Genomic DNA, 21,777 nt, shown 5'->3' with positions numbered 1-21,777 from the left:
GAAAGTCCAAGGCCTATCCCTTGGAAAGTCATCAAGCATTGCAGCTAACCATTCAAAGAAAAACATCCAGCTTTCTTCATTCTCACTCTCAACAATGGCATAAGCAATAGGATACAATCCATTATTTCCATCTAGACCAATTGCAGAAAGTAAAACCCCTCCATACGGCCCTTTCAAGTGACATCCATCAAATCCTATGAAAGGAAGGCAGCCACCAAAAAATCCTTTCTTTAGTGCATCTAACCCCACAAACATTCTTTTAACTGAAGGAACAGCTGATCCCAAAGTCATTTCAAATTGAATCTTAGCTATACTACCAGGATTTGTATTCATAATCATGACACAATACTTTGGCAGCAAGCTATAGCTATCACCATGGCTACCATCAATAATGTCCTGTGCCTTTTGCTTTGCTCTATAAAGCTGCATATCAGTAGGAAAAACACCATACTTAGCCAATTCATGCCTTAATAGCTCAGGTTTAACAGTGGAATCTGCCCTCAATAGGTCAATTATTTTTCTTGCAATCCACTTGGCAGAAGCAACAATTTTTTCACTCATGACACAAGTATGATCAGGTGTGCATGTTTTTACCATATATGTCATCTTATCAGGTGCTGGAGAAGCATGTACTCTCCAATCACAACCTTGATTGCCACAATGCGCCGTAACTCTAGACTTTTCATTTTTATCAAAAATTAGAGGAAAATCCCACTGAATTTTATATTCATATAGCACCCTTCTAAAAGTATCAACATTTGCAAATATCATTCCCTTTAAGAGCCTAAATTTCTCTCCCTCAGGCATGGAAAACTCAGCAATATTTAGGCATGCACCCATTAAATCATCCTCCAAGTCACTGTCGGACTCATTTTCAGCTTCAACTTCATCATTGGACTCATAATTAGACAAGTCTCCACCAGAATCTAACTCATTTTCCAATCCCTCTTGTACAAATGTACTAAATAGTTCATCATCTAAGTCAACACTCATCTCATCATTGTCACTATAAACATATAGCTCATCATCAGTTTCCACTTCATCCTGGATCCCTGCATCAACACCATTCAAAACATTTTCGAATTCCTTTCTTTTACCCAACCTTTTGCTAGTTATAGTATTTTGTCTAGCATTTCCTTCTGCCCAACCTTTTGAATTCTTCTTACCAGCCCTTTTGGTATTGCTACTGTCTGCCCCATGGAAGTTAACACCCACCACTTCAAAGTTCATAGCAATATCAACATTGTTACCATCTATTCCCGTGTTGTTTTCATTATCATTATTAACATTGGCACTAATATTATTAAAATTCAGCCCCATAATATTTCCATTTCCATCAATATTGTTCCCATTACCAGCATTTTCATTCAAGTTCTCTTGAACATCATCACAAACCTGCCTAACATAAACATTGATACGTCCATTCCTCCTATGTAAACCAAACAATCTGGATTTCTTGTTATTTATGACTACGTTCACCACCCATATAACTATTATACATGCAGTAGCAACCAAAAATGCTGGCAATGTTGTATTGATGCATCACAATCAAAAACCCCTAATTTTGAAGCATATTTGTGTCCTAGAAATCAAACTAAGAAGGATCTAATGTAAATAAATATTAGATCCGTGCATGCAGAACTCATTTTTTTGGTTCAAATAGTATATAATACCCATGCAAGAAATGATCAGTTAAAGATAGTACCATGCTTAGGCCTCCAATAGCTTTCCGAACCTACAACCTTTGTTGTGAAAAATTTCTCCAGCCACAATATGTTGATATGTAGACAACGCACTGTAGTTTTTGAGTTTTATCTTAGTGATTTAAGGATTAAGCAACGATAGAAACATAGGGTTTCATGGAAAGAGAGTTCAAGAAAAGTGAGAGTGCAGTATGATAATCTGATGTTGGGATTGTAGGGGTTGAAATGATAAAGTCGCTATCTGTCTTGTTTCCTGCCTAAAGGGTAAAATTGTAAGTACATATTTCTATTTTTATGTCTTAAAAGTTTGATGGAAATTAATAAGGGTTATTCAGACTTTTGGCTATTTCCGTTACTTATAAGTGACAGAAGTTAGTGTGAGGGGGGAATCTGTTATTTGGTCAAATCTCAGGGATCGATTCGTTATTTGGTCAAATCTCGGGGGAGGTAAATGTAATTAACCCTATATATATATATATATATATATATATATATATATATATATATAGAGTGTGAGAGGAGGTTTTCGTATGTATGAGAGATCTTAAATTGGAATTGGAATGGCATTACCAATAGGACTGCCAATGGGGCTGGGCCAGCCCGAGTTCGGCCCGATAAAAAGCCCGATGAGCCCGATCATTTAGTGAGTCGGGTTGAGTTTGAGCCTAAAAATTAGGCCCGAATTAAATGTGAGCCGATCTTGGGCCTTATTAGGCTCAAACTCGATATAGGCCCGGCCCTTTAATTACCTATATATATAATATTTATATTTTGATATTATGTATAATTATATATCCAAATATATTTTTTACTAAATACTTAATAGTTATAATAATTATATTAAGAAAAGTAAGGAGTAATAAGTGAGTTTGGGCTAAACCCGATTAAGGCTCAGAATCCAAATATTATGTGAGTTGAGTATGAGCTTCACATTTATGAACCCGAAACTCATAGCCCGAAACCCGAAAATGTTTCAAATTAAATGAACTGAACTTGAACTCATCAAAGCACGGCTCATTAGGCCCGATTGACAGACCTAATTACCAAATTAAGCTGCAGAGGTAATCAATCAAATTCAATCAGTTTTAGTAACTCCATGTTTATTTATGCATCATCGATTCATCATCATGAGCAGGCATTCATTAATTAATGACCATAACGCTTATCTCTCAGATCTGGATCCGAAGAGTTAGTACCCTATGCTCCACATCCCACACAAGTAACAGCACCAGCAAGGCAAAAAAATATCTCACCCCTCGACCTCGTACGCAAAAAAGTTGTGGCGGAGAGGAGAACCCTTTCCTTCCTTCATCACTAGAAAAGTACGTAGCTGCAGTAACATGGCATGCATGGCAGTGGTAGGACCAACACAAGGAATCCGCTGCTACTGCTTGGACTTCAATTATGAGCCTAAGGTTGACTCATGTAGTCATGTGTGTGTATATATATATATGTACACCACCGGCAAAGGCAGGTAAGATGCTTAATTAAAAAAGGGAAAATAAATAAATTTTAAAAAAAAAAGTAGTAGTACGATTACAACTCTTAATTAATTAATCCCACTTCCATCTTCTGAATACTAATGTACTATATATGAATGAAACCGTTGGACTCCAATCCAAATGTTCCCAGTTCATTTGAAAATTTGAGCACAATCAATCATAATAGTTAATACAACAAGCAATCATGTTGTTTGACTTTGACCCCTTTTTGTTTGTCGTCCCATATTAATATTGACTCCTTGTTCAAGAGAAAGAATAATAATTTATTATGTTCCCGTACATTAATGGCCAAATTGGGGCAAAAACGAAAACAAAAAAAAAAAAAAAAGAAGGAAAGAATATTGCTAAAGGACAGAGAAGACAGAACCCTAGCAGTCTCCTTAGGTAGGGATCAAATGATTAATCAACAAATCATGAGCCTAACTAATTATATATATATATATATATATATATATATATATATATCCAAATACAAACCGTTCGAAAAAAGTTATTTACCCGGGCAAGAAGGGCCTCCAACTCGAATCAATTTGAGCGCAAAAATGAAAAAATGTTATGCATGCGTGATGAGAATAAATGAATGATGATTGATTAGACAGGCCATTTCGGCTGGTTTACGAACTAATAATGTAGCCGTAAATCTTAAAAGATGGTGGTATTAAATACTGTATCTATTCTTCAAAGGTGGATAAAATTAGGAACAAATTTGAGCCTGGTTCAGAGTTCGAATAATTGTTCATCGATAGAGACCAAAAATTTTTTTTTTTTAAAAAAAAAGGTTTATTTAACATCAGAATCATGAAAGAACCGCGCAACCTAATTTACTGAAAATTCCCTGTTCAGAATAGCTAGCGCGATCGAGACAATATTGAGAGACTGGAAGAACTAGATCGTGTCCTCATGTATGGACGATGTTAATTGATTGATAATATGTGGCTGTCCTCTTGCTCCCCGGAGCAGCCACCATGGCGCACTCTGTCGGTCGTCGCCCGCATGGGTTGCTACATGCATCGCGCTAGCACCGCATCTCTCATCCCCACCCAATAATTCATAGTCCATTCATCTTTATTTCAAAGCATGTGCACAATTATCATCACAACATGTTGCAGCATGCATCCCTTTTTTTTTCTCTTTTTTTTTTCAGAGACATAATTGTTATATAACCTAATCTATCTTATATTAGGAGAGAGAACGGATCTAATCAGTCATAGGGATAATTTCGAGGGGATTGAACTACCACCCGAATCAAACGGACGCATTACGCAATGGCCTGAATTTTTTAAACAAGGCTACTTTTAACGTGGCAATTGGTAGGAAGCAAGATTTGGTGAGCGCTTGCCTCCCACCCCATCAAACTTTAATGCTTTGGTGGTGGCCACCAACTTTTGGACTGATGATTTATGCTGCATTATGCGTTTTTGTCACCCAATTTTTGAGGAAGTGAGCAGGCAAAAAGCTAAAAACTATGATAGTTTTTCTAGGGAAAAATATTTTTATTTTACATACATCAAATTAAATTATTTTGGTACATTTTATATAAAAACTTTTAAAAATAACAATTCAAATGAGCACCAAGAATTCGAGCTCAAGTTCAAGGTGAGTTGTTGATTGGCTATGCTTTTATTTTGAATCTGAATGGTATGGTAAACTCAAGCCACTTTTGTAATCTCGATTTGGGCTTTTCAAGTGTTTGCTTTGAATGGAATAAATCCCTTCTTTTTTTTTTCTTGGTTTACTTCCTACGGATTTATGTTTTCTCGTGGGATGTGGGTTTTGGATAAATAAAATAGTTTGTCGCATGCCCTTCAGCCTGTAACTGTACAATCTGCCCTCTCAAGCTTCTACGAACAGTTTCCGGCAGCTTCGCCGGAACCTCGATCCTATTCGTAAAGCAGGCACGATTTGACTGCCCTTCATGAATGCACGAATAAATTTGGAATGATAGTCCATCACTTGCTAATCCACTTCTTTTTTGGAATGTGTATTAGCACTCGGAAGGCGTTCAATTCGACATCCTTTTTTGCCTTTTCCTGGTAGCATGGGACAAAGGGATCCTCGGTTCCACCCTTCAATTCCTAAGTTAGGTGTCAAAAGGCAAACATTTATCATTTGAAGCAAGGAATAATTGCAGTTTCGGTACCTAAAGTTTAGACTCTTCGATGACGTAATTTTTCAAATTTGATTGTAAACAAATCTAATCTTTAATGCTGTTACTTTTGATATGAAAAATAGACAATTAAAAGAATTTGACCAATTACTAACGATGATGGCAATCGCGTGGATGTTAGCCACAATAATTAAATAAAATACTTAAAATGTGCACACAAATCACATTCACTTTCCATTTCAAACAATGAAGTCTAATAGGCTGAAAAAATAAAATAAAAGGGAGTTTGGCTAGCAGGCCCAGTAATCACTTTTTAAGAGAAGTTTCATGTGTCAATTTTTCTTTAAAAAAAGTAAAAAATTTGATTCGGAAAAAAATGTCAAAATGCAAGAGGGTGAATGTTGTGTTCAAGATATTGGTTAAATGTAACTTAAGCACACTAAGGAGTGTCAATCCGTTAGAGAAAAATCCTTAAATAAAAAAAAAAAAAAAAACTAGTTGCATAAATTTTTGCTGACCCAGGTAAAAATAAATTTTAACCTTGTTGTTTTGACTAATATCTATATGTGACCTTCGTTATTGGTGATTGCTAAAATTGTCAATTATCTCTTTCTTCTTCTTCTTCGGATAGAAAGTGGAACAATTAGGGGCTATATTTTGCCAATTGTTTTTCTTTTTCTTTAAAATAAAAAGCAACAAGGATCAATTATTTCTTCAGGAACCAAACTGTTGGAATTAAAATTATGATTCTCCTCTCAGCGCTAGTTTCCAACATGGCTTTCAAAAATTTAGTTGTAGAAGAGAATGTCGAAAAAGGCAAAAGATATATTGTACACGAAGGAAAAAAAAAGGTAGTAAGCATATCAAACCAAAATTACCGAGCTTCAAAGAAAACATAACCCATAGAAAGAAAAATAGCCATATTCGGATTGCTATTGTTTAAGCAAAAAGTTTAGGATTAATCATCTGACAGTGTATACACTTTCACCATTGACACATAATTCGAATTTAAATTTAAAACTTAAATTTTGCGTATGTGTCATATATCCAACCTTGATAGTGTATATGCCGTCAGTGTATATAAGATTTACTCAGTTTGATGCTTTTTATAAACACATTTTTTAATTATCTTTTTATCTTTCATACATCTATAGTATATCTTTTAACCAAAACTTCAAAAAATTCATATTTTGTGATCACCTTTTTAACCTCACTCATATCTACAATATTTTTTATTTACCAAAACTTCAAAATTTCACATTTTTTATTTTTAAACTAGCAATCCAGAGTATGATTTTCAATAGGGTCGGACTAGTCCGAGTCCAATCCGTTCAACTCGATAAAAAGCTCGATGAATCTGCAATATCAGTGAGCTGGGCTGAGTTTGGGCTTCAAAACTAGGCTCTCATTAACTATGAGCCGAGCTTGGGATTTATCAGATTCAAACCCGATATAGGCCTGGCCCTACCTAGATATATATATATATATAATATAGGTAATATTTATATTTTGATTTTATACTGATATATATAGGTAATATACATAATATTTATGTTTTGGTATTATATTATATACAATTAATCAATTCTATACCCAATTATATGATATTTTTATTGAGTAATTATTTTTTATTCATTGAATAAATTTTTGTCATAGCATAATATTAATTGATTTCTTTTTGTGTTGGTATGTTTGTATTCAAGTCACAAGACTATGAAAAAATTCCAATAGTTGAAAATATATTGGCTTATGATCACATATTTCATTACTATTTTCTATTTACTTCGAACAAAATAAATATAAATATTGTTGAAAAAAATATTGATTTATACTTTTTAAGAACCATTACTCGTTCATATTTAGTTTTAATGTTGTACTCATGTGAATGTTAAATTAGTTTTACAACTTAATAGTTATAGAAATTATATTAATAAAATTAATTGATAAGTGAATTTAGACTAAATTCAAATAAGATTCATAACTCGAATATTATGAGAGTTGAATATAAGTTTTACATTTATTAGCTCGAAACTCGTAACCTGAAATTTGAAGGTGTCACAAATTAAATGAGTTGGCCTCGAGCTTACAAAAGTCCCGACTCATTAGACCTAATTTACTGGCCTAATCCAAAGTGGGCTACCCGGAGCACGATTTCACTCCATATCATAGGATAAGCACAAGCGTTTCCGCTAATTACGGATCTGGCTTTGGCAATTTTAATTTTCCCTTGTTTTGGGGTGACTTGGGTGGCACTTGGCAGGTTCAATTGCGCTGCAAAATAATTGTGCGAAAATCGATGGTGAAAACTTCACCCACGTGGACTGGCACTGATCTGATACTAATTTAAATCCACGTTTGCCGTACTCATCTATGGCGACATCCGCTGGTCAGAGTTGGGGGACGACAGTATCAAATTAATACGAATTTACCTTTTTGCCCAATCCGTAGCCCTCACCAGCGTCCTAATCGTTCGTGTGATCCCTCTCTGCATTCCTTTTTCATTAGTCTTCGCACCTCCCTATCCCCGGCCCGCCGTCCCCACAAGGGGGAGGTGGAATTCAAGAACAAGAGGAGGAAAAAAGAGGAATTTGAACTCATGACATCCAGTTTCTAAAACGTTTCAACCTTTTGACTTTTACATCAAGACCCTTGTCAAACTGTTTTTTTGTCCACATTCATGGAATTGATAAATAAAACAAAAAAAGAGGAAAGTACATGGATTTAAAAGTTTAGAAGTGAGATTAAAATCATGTGCTAATACATGTTCGGCTTCTTCGCTAATAAGATCGAATCACTGCTCCTAAGAAATCATCTCGAATCAAACTGTCAATGTGAAAACTGTATTGATATATTATTTTTAAGTAAAAATACTGCAATCAAATTATGATACAAATTGTACAGTTAGTCATTGGTTGACTCATATTTGTTAATGATTTACCGCTACTATTTAACAGATGCAATTGTCTTAATTTGTTGCATATGCAGGTTAAATTATAAAAAAGGCTACTTAGGAGTATAACCTCAATTGGAAATGATTTAGTGTTGAATTGTCGGTAAATATATTTACATTCAATTGCAAGCCCTCTTACCCTCTATATCTATATCCAATAGATTGTTTAGGGCGTGTGTTGGATTCTAGATTTTCAAAGAAAATTTGTAACGTTTTCGTAGACACATTTTTCAATTATTTTTTTTATCTCGCATATTTCAAATCATTATAGTAATTTTTTTTTGCCAAAAAAATTCAGAAAAATGCAATCCAAACAAAGCCTTAGTTAATTTGGTTAAAGAATCTCTATTTCATAAATGAACTCCTTACCAAGGTGATAAATCATGAACATCACAAAATGACATTAAAATATGCTTTTTGATGAAAGTACAAATACGGGAAATTGACATTTAAATCAAGAACATCGTAACATGCAGGCAGGTTAGATAGTTTATTGCATGGGTTTATCTATAAAATGTGGCCAAATTGGATTCCACGGTTATTATTAAAGTATAGCTTGGGGTTTAATCGGGATGGTTTACACGTCAGGCTATATTTCATGGCGCACCTTGCAGATTTTATTAGGCAATCAATAAGCACCATCATGTCCTAATTCGCTTTTTTTTTTTTTTTTTGGTTTCTTTTTTCGACTGAGCTTGCCACTTAAATCAGATCCTTTCACAAAGTGCTTGATCACTTTAAAAATGCTGAAGCAGCCACCATAATAATAATAATTAATAAAAAATAAATGATGCTTATTCATCATCCGATTCTTGTTATTGCACTTGATTACTGTTTCTCTTTTGCTTAGGTTTAATTAATCATTTATTACCGTTCTGGCATTCAAAACGGTTATGATAATGCTCTAATTTTGCATGTCAATCCTCAACTATTCCACGGAACAGGGCAAATGAGAAAAATGATTATACTTGCAAGTTAACAACTAGAAATGCAGTAGCAATTGAGATGTAAAACTATCATTGTATATTATCATAGTTATGATTTTTCTGACAAGTACTCATTAATATTTGTTTGAGTAAATTTTATATATACTGATAGTGTATACATTAATGTCGTTTGATTTATAGCATACGTACAAAAGTTAAATTTTAAATTTAAATTTTATATAATTGTCATTTATCCAACGCTGATAGTGTATGCATTGTCAATATATAAAATATTATTTGTTAGCAACACTTAAATTATATCTAATTTATCATTTGAATAGGCACCGTTATAATTATTGTATGTGAAAACTAACACCTGAAACTGCTGTGTATACAATGAAGGAAGGGAAAGAAAAAAAAAAAAAATTCCGTGGTCACTCAAGGTATAAAGTGCCGGTGAAAGTGAAAATCGTTCAAAAAAGAAGTCGCGTAACCTCCGTGACTAGAAAGAGAAGGAAGGATGGCAAAATGGACAAATTACAATCACATTTAAGCCAGATCTGCTAGCCGACAAACCAGGAGGTCGGCAACTGTCGGCCGATGAACTTGGGAGACAAAATCGGCCTTCAAAATTCCGAGAGCCCCTCCAAAATTATTATTTTTTTCTACAGAAAACCCTCGAAAATCATTTTTAAATCCAAAAAAAAAAAAAAAAGAAGATGAAAGAGTACTTTCCATAACAGAATACTGAAAAAATTAACCTTCACTCATAGTCCCCAGATTTGATATCATTTATTTTATTTTGTACCCCTATTTAAATAGTAATTTCAAATATTCCTCCCTATTTACTCCCCTGGCCCCTCTCTTCCCTACTCTTCTAAAATTAACCAAAAGCCTTCTCCCTCTCTCATTACCTTTGGCTTTCCAATTTCCATCATCATCACCATCATAATCATCTCTTTCGCCCTCGAGTCTAAATCTGAAAAGCAGCCCTTTCTCTTTCTTCCTATATGGTTTCTTGAATATCTCCTGAATATATGAGAGAGAACTAGTGAAATTAGCTAAAGCTGGTCAAAGGAAGCAATTAAAGTTTCTGCTTGTGATAAGGCCAATACAACACATGGTCCTTAATTTCTGCTCAAGTCTTCATTTCCTCGAGCCTCCGTCAATCATTGTACGTGATTAATTGCAAACCTTTTTGTATTTTGGTTCTGCTTGATCATGATTGTACATCATTTGGGTAAAAACATTTGCTCTTTGGTTGGATTTTAGGCTGGCTCTGCTGTACTCGTTTTCATCTGTTGTTTTGAACGCATATTTTCATTCTACATCGGTTAAGATTTTTTCCGCTCCTATATTTTTGGTTTAAGAAGTTTATAAGTAAAACTACAAAATTTTTCGACTTTGCTCCAACCAAAGCTATTGCATCGTTTGCCTCATTATGCCTTTCTGATCTCATTCGAATCCCAATTATGTAGGAACTAACTTGTATTCTGACATGTCAGAATTTGTTTTTTCAAGTGATGGGTTTTTAGTTAAAGAAGCGAGGATTTTGTTTTTAGCATCTCTTCGTTTCCACAATCTGGATGAGGATTTGAGTTTTGCTATTTTCCGTTTGGGGTTGATTTTTACCTTTATTATTGTTTTAAATTTTCTCTTTTTATTAGGTTAACTTGCCATGGTTATTGGTGCATTACCTTATTCATAGATTCTGATTATTTCTAGTTACGTACTAATTTTTCAGGTGAGGTAAAGTTGAATCACCGTTAATGTGAATCATGGAAACTGCTGAAGTTGAAGAAATTTTGCTCTTAATTGGGGAACCAAAGGTATGCCTAATTGGTATATTCTGCCTTTAGGTTGTTGGATGGTTCTATATATTGGATGTTTGGAGGGTTCTGATGTACATGTTTGTCTGACTCGTTTTGATTCTTTTTCCTTTAGTACTTGATATTTGGCATTTTGTTCTTAATGAAAGGTTTTGTCTAACGGTACCCTTATGCTTTTTAATTCAGCCATTTTGGTGTATGATGATTCTCTTTGAAAAAAATGACACTTTTGTTAATAATAATAGTTGGGCCATGTTTGGTAGCAGGATTTAGTTTGATTACGTTAAGGAAAAAATATAGTTCACCTGATGAATTGGAGGTACTTTTGAGGGCATTGAATCCAATTTGTTGCAGCATCTTTGATGGTTTAACTCTTTTGTTGTGTTATGTAATATCAATCACAACTTTCTAAGGTGTTTATTGTAAATCATGAATGTTGCAAGCAATTGACAAAAAGACAAAAAATGTGGTTGGTTTTGTAGTTGCATGGAGGGATGTGTAAGAGTTTATCAGCAATTTATGCTAAAGTATTGGGGATATTTCCTGACTTGGAAGCAGCAAGGCCAAGAAGTACATCAGGCATTCAAGCATTGTGTGCATTGCACATTGCCCTTGAGAAGACGAAGAATATTCTTCAACACTGTGCAGAGTGTAGTAAACTTTACTTGGTATGGCTGTGATCTTGTTTAACATGTGGTGTTTATCTAAGCTATTTTTTTCTTGACTTTGGTTCTCAATTCGTCCCCTCACACTAAACGTCATAAAAAATCTAACCTGCATTTGCCATTTAGTGAACTATTCGTTTTTTTCTGGTTGTCATTTTGGTAACCAGAAGATACGATTTATCTCCTCGCTTTCCTGTTATTTGGATAGACAGCTACTAGGAAATATTTGATTGCGTGAAAACAGTGGCGACTCAGCTGTTTTTCTGATAGTACAATGACTTGCATGCTATTCCTCATAGTTGGAATTTTGGACTTTATCATACTGAAAGCCGTCGAATTTTATTTCTTCTTTCTCCACTTATTCACTTACACATTCTTTTGATCAGGCTATAACTGGTGACTCTGTTGTTCTAAAGTTCGAAAAGGCAAGATGCGCTCTTGAAGATGGTCTGAGGCGTGTCGAAGATATTGTTCCACAAGCTATTGGTTCACAGGTAACGTTTATATTGGTTCTTTCTTTTAGTGATCTAACTTGATCCTGCCACTACTGTTAGTCTTTGATGTGGTCCAATACATGTATGCTCTAATCAGTCTTGCATGTATTAATTAAGCATCATTAATATTTCATTAATGGACATTTGAAGTGCTTGTGTATTGCAAAGACGATTTATGGATCAAGATAAGTATGTGGTTTTGCTACTTTTAAACTGGTTGAAAAATAATGTTTTAGCTATTTTTTCGGGGCAACTTGAGATTTGAGCATTTCGGACATTGGTTTGTTCAAATTTTACCATATCTTCTGGACTTTTGAGCCTCATCCTGTAAATCTATCTGCCTTATGCATCGTAAATGTTGCAGTCATCTCCTCCTCCTCTTCTATTGCTTTTCATTTAAGTTCTTAACCTAGTAGTGTGCATTCTCCTTTTGTATTTCATTGGTTCTTCTTGAAGGAAGCGATGTCAACCCAGCCTTTTTCTAATTTCAGATTTCAGAAATTTTGATTGATCTTATGGGGATTGAATTCTCACTTGATTCGATGGAGAAACAAGTTGGTGATGAGATAATTGCATTGCTCCAGCAAGGTAGAAAATTCAACAACTCTAACGACACTGGTGAACTTGAATCTTTTCACCAGGCTGCTTCTAGACTTGGTATCACATCTTCCAGAGCTGCACTTAGAGAGAGACGGGCTTTGAAGAAACTTATAGACAGAGCTCGTGCTGAGGAAGACAAAAGAAAGGAATCAATTGTGGCTTATCTTTTGCATCTAATGAGAAAATACTCAAAATTATTTAGAAATGAATTTTCGGATGATAATGACTCACAGGGTTCTACACCTTGTTCTCCAACTGTTCAAGGATCATTTGAGGATGGTAGTGGGCCTGGAATTAATGGCCATGCCTTTGACAGACAACTCTCAAAACTCAGCTCTTTTAACTTCAAGCCAAACTTCAGGAGATCTGGGCAGATTCCTGTCCCTCCTGAAGAATTAAGGTGCCCAATATCATTGCAACTCATGTATGATCCTGTAATTATTGCTTCTGGACAGACGTATGAAAGAATCTGCATAGAGAAGTGGTTCAGCGATGGGCACAAGACATGCCCAAAAACTCAGCAGCAGCTGTGTCATCTTGGATTGACTCCAAATTACTGTGTAAAGGGTCTAGTTGCTAGTTGGTGTGAACAGAATGGAGTTCCTGTTCCAGATGGCCCTCCCGAGTCTCTTGATCTGAACTACTGGAGATTGGCTCTGTCAGACAGTGATACTGCAAAATCAAAATTAACCGATAATGTTGGGTACTTCAAGTTCAAGGGTGTGAAGGTGGTACCCTTGGAGGATAGTGGTGTTATTGAGGAAGCTGAAGGAAATGAAGTTGAAGATGTTTCTCCACAGGAGCATGAATGTGGGGTCAATTTATTCGAAAGGTATAAAGACTTTTTGGTCATCTTAGAAAAAGAAGACAACATAACAAAACAGTGCAAAGTGGTAGAACAGATAAGGCACTTGCTAAAGGATGATGAAGAAGCCAGAATATACATGGGGGCAAATGGTTTTGTTGAAGCATTATTGCGGTTTTTGGACTCGGCCTTGCAAGCAAGGAATGAGACAGCTCAGGAAGTTGGAACCATGGCTCTTTTCAATCTGGCTGTGAATAATAACAGGTACTTGCTTTGTAAATCTTGATGTCTTGAATTTTGGACATTGTTATCAACTAGAGAGACGCGGGATAGAGGTTATATTGCAGTTTATAGGTGCTTATTATTAGAATGGATTATTATTAGAATAGATTATTATACACTGGAAGTTCTTATTCAATTTCACTATGCTGCTTTTCAGAAACAAGGACTTGATGCTGGAAGGAAAAGTGCTTGAATTGCTGGGGAAGATGATCGTTAATCGCAAATGTGCTGGAGCTGCAACAGCCCTTTACCTTAACCTGTCCTGCCTTGAAGAGGCCAAGCCCATTATTGGATCCAGTGAAGCTGTCCCTTTCTTGATTCAGGTTCTTCAGCATCAACCTGATGTACAATGTAGGCTTGATTCGCTCCATGCCCTTTATAATCTTTCTGGCCACCAAGCCAATATTCCCCCCCTTCTATCAGCTGGTGTCATTGACAGTTTGCAAGCCCTTATCACAAATTCGGGTGACCATTCTTGGACAGAGAAATCCATTGCGGTTGTCATAAACTTGGCTGCAAGTAGATCAGCGCGTGAGGAAATCATATCTTCTTCTGGCCTTGTCAGTGGGCTTGCTACTATTTTGGATGTTGGTGAACCTGTTGAGCAGGAGCAAGCTGCTGCATGTCTTTTAATACTATGCAATGGCAATGAGAAGTGCAGTCAAATGGTCCTTCAAGAAGGAGTGATTCCTTCTTTGGTTTGCATTTCTGTGAATGGGACGACGAGAGGAAAACAGAAAGCTCAGAAGCTCTTAATGTTGTTTCGTGAGCAGAGGCAGCGGGAGCCATCCGCTGTCCAGGCTGCGCTGCAGCCTGAATGTAGTGAGATTCCCGTAACCACAGAAGATGCAAAACCACTATGCAAATCAGTTTCCAGAAGAAAAGTGGGAAGAGCCTGGAGTTTTTGGTGGAAGAACAAGAGTTTTTCTGTATACCAGTGTTAAGAGACTCTTCTTAGTTCCTTTGCTGACAATCTTGTACATTAAATCACGCATCTCTCCTTTGTATTAATTAGTTCTGTCCTATTCAATAGGCATCGTGTTTTCCAGTTTCCTGTTTCCCACAGAAGATATGTACAGGTTCCTGTAAGGCTATAGCCACTAAATTTTGCTTGCTTTATCTTCCTGATAGAATAGCGTACAACTACCCAAAAGTGAGCCCTTAGTTGAAGTTTTAAAAGTGAATCTCCTGGTACTTAAAGAACGGGAGTTTGTAAATGGTGTAAACTTGCATCGCGACCAATTGAAGAGTTAGATGGCATGCTATTCAAAGGGAAGGCGATCTCGTGAATTTTCCTTCATTATTTCTTAGATTTCTCTTTCACGTCGCCGTTGTGGTGTTGTTTGTTGAGCATGAGCTGGAAGTGAGTTGTTGCATCTTTCAATGAGTTGACGCAGGGAGGGATCGATTTCTTTGTTTGGACCCTTCAATGCCTCCTTGCATCGCTGGCATAGTTATTATATCCGGCTTGGAAAGGAACCCAGCAGAGGAGGGGAGTTAACGGATCACTGATTTAATCAATGGATGAGTGGTTGAACCAGTGAATCACTAAATGTATTTAAATATTATGTTTCATAAATTTTGATATAAAATATATGATATAAATTGTAATAAAAATGTCATAGTAAATGTTCATTTAATTTAATTCACTATAGAATAATTAATTTATATAAAAATCAATAAAATATAAATTTATTTAGCAATCTACCAAATTTCAAGTGTAAAATTTTATCTGTATTTAATATAATTATTTAGCTTATTTACGAATTTTAAGTGCAAAAAATTATTAAAAACAATATTTGCCTTTAACATGAATTATGTAATATGTTATTTTTGAAATCCATTTTATAACTTATAGAGTTTGGAATGTTATAAGTTTTTATTAAAAGATTCCAAATAAATTTATTTTAGAGAAATTAAAAAAAAGATAGAATTAATAAAATATTCATATATCATAAGAAAGTTACTCTACTAACATTTGGTAAGTGGCCTGGTGGTAACTATGCTCTAGTTATATGCTTAAGTTCCCAAGTTTGAGTCTTAATAAAAGTTAACTAAAAATTTTTCCGCAAAACCTGGTTTGTGAACAAAATTTGGTCAGGTTCCGGTTGAATCGTTGGGTCATTTACCAGTCAACGGTTCTTATGTTTAAACAGTTTAATTAGAAACTCAGCTCGGCCTAATAGCCGGTTCATTGGTTTGATTGGTTCGATTGTCAGGCCGGGCTGGGTTTATTGCTGGAAATGTCATTTTAAAACGTCAATAGCTGGTCATGTGTTTAACTCGTAACAAGCCCGTCTAGCTCAGTCGGTAGAGCGCAAGGCTCTTAACCTTGTGGTCGTGGGTTCGAGCCCCACGGTGGGCGTTATCATTTTTTTGGTCAATCGCAACGCTTACTTACAAGTTGTGTCTCAGCATTTTCTATGTTGTCTTCTATGTCCAACCTCATGGATTCTCCTGGCCCCTTCTTTCGCACAAGACTTGTAATAAGCTCTTTTCCTTTCATTTCAACCACGCAATTGTTTTTGCTCCAAAAAAAAAAAGGTATCAATTGTCACTTTGCTTGGGAAGTTTATTTTTCTCCCAACCTTTGTTTGCTTTTCTTCATAGATTCTGCCAAGATTGTCGTTTGCGGAAGTTAAAAGTGTTCAGAAGCAGGGCGAATAATCAATTGTAAATAAAAAAAGCTTGTTAAAAAGAGCTTGTTTCATCAACGATTTGTAGGACAAATGCAACTCTGCATACAGTCCATATATCATAAAATGTACTATAAAAAACAACATTACAAGTTTCAGCACTGTAGAAATGCATGCGAACTCGTAATCATGCTATATTCTGCGGCTGCTGATCAATGATCAGAACTAGGCAACTACCATGTTTCTCCTAGGGTACTGTTTGGCAAATGATTTTTTTGGGTATTTGTTTAAAATTTTAACTGTAGCTTACTGTAAAAGTTATAGGAAAAATTTTTGAAGTGTGTAAATTTTTGGATATTTTGAAGTGCATAGTTTAAAAACTTCTAGGAATTTTTTGAGGTTATTGTAGCTAAAGTTGTTAAAAAACTTGCAGAAGACAAACTTGATCAAAAACTTGTTTGCCAAACGGGTATCTACCACGCAAATCATTTCAGGTGTGTTATCTGATTGCCATAGCAGCAATACCTGAATTTGATACTTACTGGATTTATTTCAGGTGCCAGCTTGCTTCGTATAGTTCTAAAATTGGATCATCCAGGTCAAATCCCGCAATGCTTTCCTGTAGGTCTTTCTCTCTGTCTATTTCAACTCCTCCTTCACTGATTGTGCTTCGAGGAGTTTCAAATTGTGAGTTATTATGATTGTCCTCATTAGTTTCAGCATTTCCCTTTGTTCCCTTTTCAAGCATTTCCTTGTAACTGCACCTCATCTCATCTTGGAATGGCTTGTAGAAAGACCCCTTGGATAGTTCTGGAGGTGACTCTGTATCTTCGTTGAGTTGACATTGTGCGATTTTTGGCATTTGAACGCAACCCTTTTCGCTTTCAAATTCTTTGGCCATTTCTCGTGAAGGATGAGATGTGGACATCGAAGGAAACTCATCATTCTCTTTGTGGGAGGCTGCCTTATCCATCGAAATGTCTAGCCCAGGTCCGGGATTGTTGCAGACTATATCAATCATTATATCCTTCTCTTGTGTATTCTTTGATCCCCAATTCATCAGAGTAGAGATTAGAAAATTTAGCCATGATATGAGATGCATCACTACCCAATCAAGAAATGGAACTTGGTGCATAATTATAGGGATTGCATTCATGGCATCGTCAAACCTTCCTGGTAAATATTCTGCATTGTAAACAAGCTTGTCAATCCCGTTGAATAAATGCGTTGATGGTGGAAAAATGTTTTCTACCATGTTTTCAATGGCTAGAATGTGATCATCAGCAAAGGACAAGATTGCTAGGCATTGATACTGCATAGAATATATAAACGGAAAGGTAGAACTGATGAATTTGGTTGTTTTTGTCGTCAATGATCCCATAGGTCCATTTAGTCCCTGTGCTTTACCGCAGGCACTGTGAATAATGGCTAAAATTGACGCTACAAACGTATGTAATGGACGACGTCTCAACATCGTTCTGGCAGCGATTGTTGGTTCCTGAGGGAATAAAAGCAGCTCTATTTACTTTCTACCACAGATGACGAGGGCACATGCTACCATAAAATGAGAAGTTCTGAGTCAATATAGTTCAATCGAGCGCAGCGCTATTGTTAAAGGTGTTAATTAAAGGGATCAAATTTGACCATCTCAGTTCCAATAACTCTTGAATGAAGGATGAGAAAGAACCAGTCAATCTTCCAAAGTTTCTACCTTATTGGTCTTATTCGCTTTGTAAGGAACGAGTCCAGGAAAATGGGAGGCTGTCATTTGTTTTGCTTTCTTAGATCATGACTGGCTTTTAGCATATCCGAGAAACTTGTACATCTCAGGCTAATTACAGTGATCAATTATGTTGCTTACATCTTTCTGGTGCTAACATCACTTTTTTTTTTTTTTCTGTTTTGAGGAGGTGGTGGAGCTTTTAAAAGGCATTTTCATGAGGAGAATATTCTATAAATGGATGGAATATTTGTAGTAATTTCAAAGTTTGAAACAAGACATTATGGTCTCTGTCTAAGTAATGACTGACGCATGCAAGTACCACAAATTTCAGATTTAGTTCTTTTTCCGATTTAGGTTTATTTAAATGTTGAGGTATACTTCACAACCAACATGCCAATAGCCAATTAGTGTGAACTCGGATACTACTTCAAAAGATATTTATTACTAGTACTTTCGTATCCACACGATACAAAAGAAAGAAAAAGACGCAGAAGAAAAAGAAAGAAAGAAAGAAAGAAAGGAAGGGAAAAAAACAAAGAAAAGAACACAAGCTACATAAACAGATTGTAAATAAATGGAACCATCATATCCTGGATTTTCTGCTTCTCTTCCTCCTACTTCTCCTTGGTAACTTTACGTCCTCCTCTTTCTTGTTACCCTTAACTTCGTCCTCTTTGCCAATATTGGACTTGGCCTTTTCCTTCTTTTTCTTCTCAAGGAAAGCAACGAGTCCCGCAAGTACAAAGTCAATTTCTTCACTTTTCATGAGCTCTTCCGCAATCTCAGCAGCGGTTACCTCCACTTCTGCTATGAGCTCTTCAATTTCACTAAACCGGTCGTGATCCTTCAAACCAAGATAATTGGAAGCCAAGATCCTGAATCCACCAGGAGTGCAATATGACAAATGAATATGCATGTCCATCCGTCCAGGCCTTAACAGTGCAGGATCCAGCCTTTCTTTGTAGTTGGTTGTGAACACAACTATTCTTTCATCACCGCAACTCGACCACAGCCCATCGATAAAATTCAGCAATCCTGATAATGTTAGCTGCCAGGCCAAATAAGATCAATTAATTTCTAAAGATATAGCACGATATTTCTTGGCTACATGCAGAGGAAGAAGACTCAGTAAAGGTGAAAGGCTTTTGAATAATAAATAAAGCTTTAAATAGAGGATCACCTGAATCTCACCACTGCATCTTCCGGATTGGCCAGCTTCTCTGTTCTGCATCTCAATGCTGCAATCAATGTCCTCAATGACAAGGATTGATCGGTTTTGAGTCGAAACCAGTAGACTTCTAAGGTCGTTGTTGCCTCGCACACTGGAAAGCTCCAAGTCATAGATGTGGAATTTGAGATAGTTCGCCATGGCAGCAACCAAGCTGGACTTGCCGGTTCCTGGAGGACCATACAACAAGTATCCTCTTTTCCAAGCCTTCCCAACCCTCTTATAGAAAGTCCTCCTCCTCACAAATCTATCCAAGTCCTGCATCAATTCTTTCTTAACCTCTGGATCCATTGCCAGCGTGTCAAACGTGGATGGATGTTGGAGATTAACATCCACGTACCAATTTCCACCCGAGTACAGCTTTATCACTTTGTTCTCTCCGTTGATGGCTTTCGATCTTTCAAGCACGTAGGGCAGGTAAGATCCTAATACCTTATCCTTGTGCTTCTTGTTAAAGAAAAGCTCAAACGATCGACGTTCCACCCTTTCAGAAGAGAAGTAGCCATCATAGTCGGTGCCAGTCTTCTGAGTCTCAGAGCAATTCAATCTCCAAACAAGCTGTATCCCCTCGAATACGTCAAAAGTTGTCTCGCCATCGCTTATGTTGACGGACAATTTCTCTGCTTTTGGCTCCTTCACTACCTTGAGCCGGTGGACCGACGGGCTTATGTTTCCTCTTAAATAAGTTTCACAAGCCTCGAACATCTCATTCGGGGTGATGCCATTGTGATCAGAAATGGTTATACACATCTGGGAAGAGAGATTCCCAAAAAGGGATCCAATTTTGGTGAAGAGCTTGTCTTGGAGTTGTTGGGGTATAAGCCGGCTAGTCATGCTCTGGACTTCATTGAGCACGGTGCGCACTAGAACAGCGGATGCAGCAAAAGTTGTGTATGCTGATAGAACCGACGTTGTTGAAGGAATGCCACTGTTTAGGGAAAACATGATGGGTGGATAGGATATCTCGATCTCGTGTTTTAAACTTTGCACTGTTTTTTTTTTTTTTTTTTTGGTTGGAACTTTGCTCTGTTAGGCGGCAGAAAACTTGTTATGTATACGAGGCTGCTGCATTTGGGACGGGGGGCGTTCGAGACTTGCGCTTTTATAATACGTCTAAATTTGAGTGTGGAACTTTCAGCAGAAGCCATTTGAAATTTCAGAGTATCAAAACATATTATAGTGGCGTGGTCGACACAAAAGAAAATACCAAGAAAATACCATTTATATGCAGTTGTGTAGGCCCGTAAAACAAAATAATAATAAAATGAGTGTTTGGATTGAGATAATTTGAAACAAAATAATTTACTTCATAAATCTCAATCGTCTTTTTTTATCTCACATCATAAAAAATGTTACAATAATTATTTCAAATAAATCATCCAAATAACCTCTTATCCAAACAAACAAACATACATATTAATCAAACTACTCTATATGAAACACAATAAATATGCTTTCTCGATTCAACGAAACCACGGGAAGACAAAGGTTGTGTTTGGATTGCATTTTCCGTCATTTTTCATGGAAAAATTACTGTAGCGATTTGATATATGTAAGGGAAAAAGGTGATAGGGAAATGTGATCACGGAAAACGACAATAGTTTGTTTGGATAGTGTATTATTTGAAATATTATTTGGAATAATTACTGTAGCACTTTTTGTGATGTGATGTATGTGAGATAAAAAGGTAATTGGGAATATAAAAAGATAGGTTGGGAAATGTGTTTATGATGCAAGCAAAATATTATTTGAGATAGCGTAGGTATCCAAACACTCCCAATATTTTTCGACGGAAATAAGCAATCCAAACAAAGCCTAAATAAATCTCGAGACCCGCATACAAAACAAAGAAACAGAGGAAAAAAAAAAACAGAGAAGAACTTTGAAGGCTTTTATTGCAACTACTACTAGGAAATTACAACTAAACAACAAAATAAGTAGTTTCCTAACTAAATAAATAAATTCTAAAAAGACTTTTGATTTAATAATCCTACAAATTGCAAAGCTCTCCAAGTCTAGAAAAAAAGAAGAGAACCACAAGGTCAAGGGTTTGCCCAAGCTTGTGCGACAAGAAGGTCAAGCATTTCTAAGGAGAAGCTTTTTCAGCAATTTTCTTGCGTTCTTTTTTTTTTTTTGCTTCTTTTCTTAATTTTATTACAATTACGTTCTTCTTCCTTATTCGAAAGATTGACCTTTTCTATTTTCCCCCCCTAACTCTCTTCTCAAAAGATAGGACGGATGTCTATTAAGTTACAAGCACAGTGACTTCCTTTCGCTTTAGGTCCCTGCTTTGGAGATGGCAACTCTTTTAATTTTTTTTTTCTTTT

At 36.1% G+C, this 21,777-nt stretch overlaps 2 protein-coding genes, 1 long non-coding RNA gene and 1 other non-coding gene across 5 annotated transcripts; 3 read left to right on the top strand and 1 right to left on the bottom strand.

Annotated features, from left to right (window-relative positions):
• Window positions 1–10,032: 10,032 nt before the first annotated feature.
• On the top strand, window positions 10,033–15,016 carry LOC113719115 (U-box domain-containing protein 6-like). 2 transcript variants are annotated; one of them, XM_027244166.2, is made up of 6 exons: window positions 10,033–10,362; window positions 10,933–11,017; window positions 11,500–11,685; window positions 12,069–12,176; window positions 12,668–13,845; window positions 14,021–15,016. In XM_027244166.2, the coding sequence occupies exons 2-6, from the start codon at window positions 10,967–10,969 to the stop codon at window positions 14,805–14,807; spliced, it is 2,310 nt and encodes a 769-aa protein (XP_027099967.1). In that variant the 5' UTR covers window positions 10,033–10,362; window positions 10,933–10,966; the 3' UTR covers window positions 14,808–15,016. The 2 variants fall into 2 exon arrangements, with proteins under 2 accessions (XP_027099967.1, XP_071926457.1); XM_072070356.1 differs by lacking the exon at window positions 10,033–10,362 and adding an exon at window positions 10,482–10,808.
• A 1,139-nt stretch (window positions 15,017–16,155) lies between these two features.
• On the top strand, window positions 16,156–16,228 carry TRNAK-CUU (transfer RNA lysine (anticodon CUU)). Its single transcript has one exon. It is a non-coding gene; the product is annotated as a tRNA-Lys (tRNA).
• Window positions 16,229–18,645: 2,417 nt separating this feature from the next.
• LOC113719116 (AAA-ATPase At3g50940-like) lies at window positions 18,646–20,395 on the bottom strand. Its single transcript, XM_027244168.2, has 2 exons — window positions 19,403–20,395; window positions 18,646–19,270 (listed from the first exon to the last, which is right to left on the bottom strand). Exons 1-2 carry the CDS (start codon window positions 20,393–20,395, stop codon window positions 18,806–18,808), a joined length of 1,458 nt encoding a protein of 485 aa, XP_027099969.1. The 3' UTR covers window positions 18,646–18,805.
• Window positions 19,729–20,593, top strand: LOC140016731 (uncharacterized). Its single transcript, XR_011822937.1, has 2 exons — window positions 19,729–19,867; window positions 19,942–20,593. It is a non-coding gene; the product is annotated as an uncharacterized lncRNA (long non-coding RNA).
• Window positions 20,594–21,777: the final 1,184 nt, after the last annotated feature.

The sequence above is a fragment of the Coffea arabica genome, chromosome 11c (assembly GCF_036785885.1).
Source record: "Coffea arabica cultivar ET-39 chromosome 11c, Coffea Arabica ET-39 HiFi, whole genome shotgun sequence".
In the NCBI taxonomy this organism is placed as follows: Eukaryota; Viridiplantae; Streptophyta; class Magnoliopsida; order Gentianales; family Rubiaceae; genus Coffea; species Coffea arabica.
Note: the sequence above shows the minus strand (reverse complement) of the source record. Positions and strands in the feature narration are given on the sequence as shown.

What these genes read in the sequence shown, in the direction of transcription:
- LOC113719116 (XM_027244168.2), bottom strand. Translation starts at nt 20,395, where the DNA reads ATGTTTTCCCTAAACAGTGGCATTCCTTCAACAACGTCGGTTCTATCA. An exon ending in GATGCAGTGGTGAGATTCAG is followed by an intron (nt 19,271 to 19,402) that starts GTGATCCTCTAT and finishes TTGGCCTGGCAG; the next exon opens with CTAACATTATCAGGATTGCT.
- LOC113719115 (XM_027244166.2), top strand. Translation starts at nt 10,967, where the DNA reads ATGGAAACTGCTGAAGTTGAAGAAATTTTGCTCTTAATTGGGGAACCA. An exon ending in AGTGTAGTAAACTTTACTTG is followed by an intron (nt 11,686 to 12,068) that starts GTATGGCTGTGA and finishes TCTTTTGATCAG; the next exon opens with GCTATAACTGGTGACTCTGT. An exon ending in CACAAGCTATTGGTTCACAG is followed by an intron (nt 12,177 to 12,667) that starts GTAACGTTTATA and finishes TTCTAATTTCAG; the next exon opens with ATTTCAGAAATTTTGATTGA.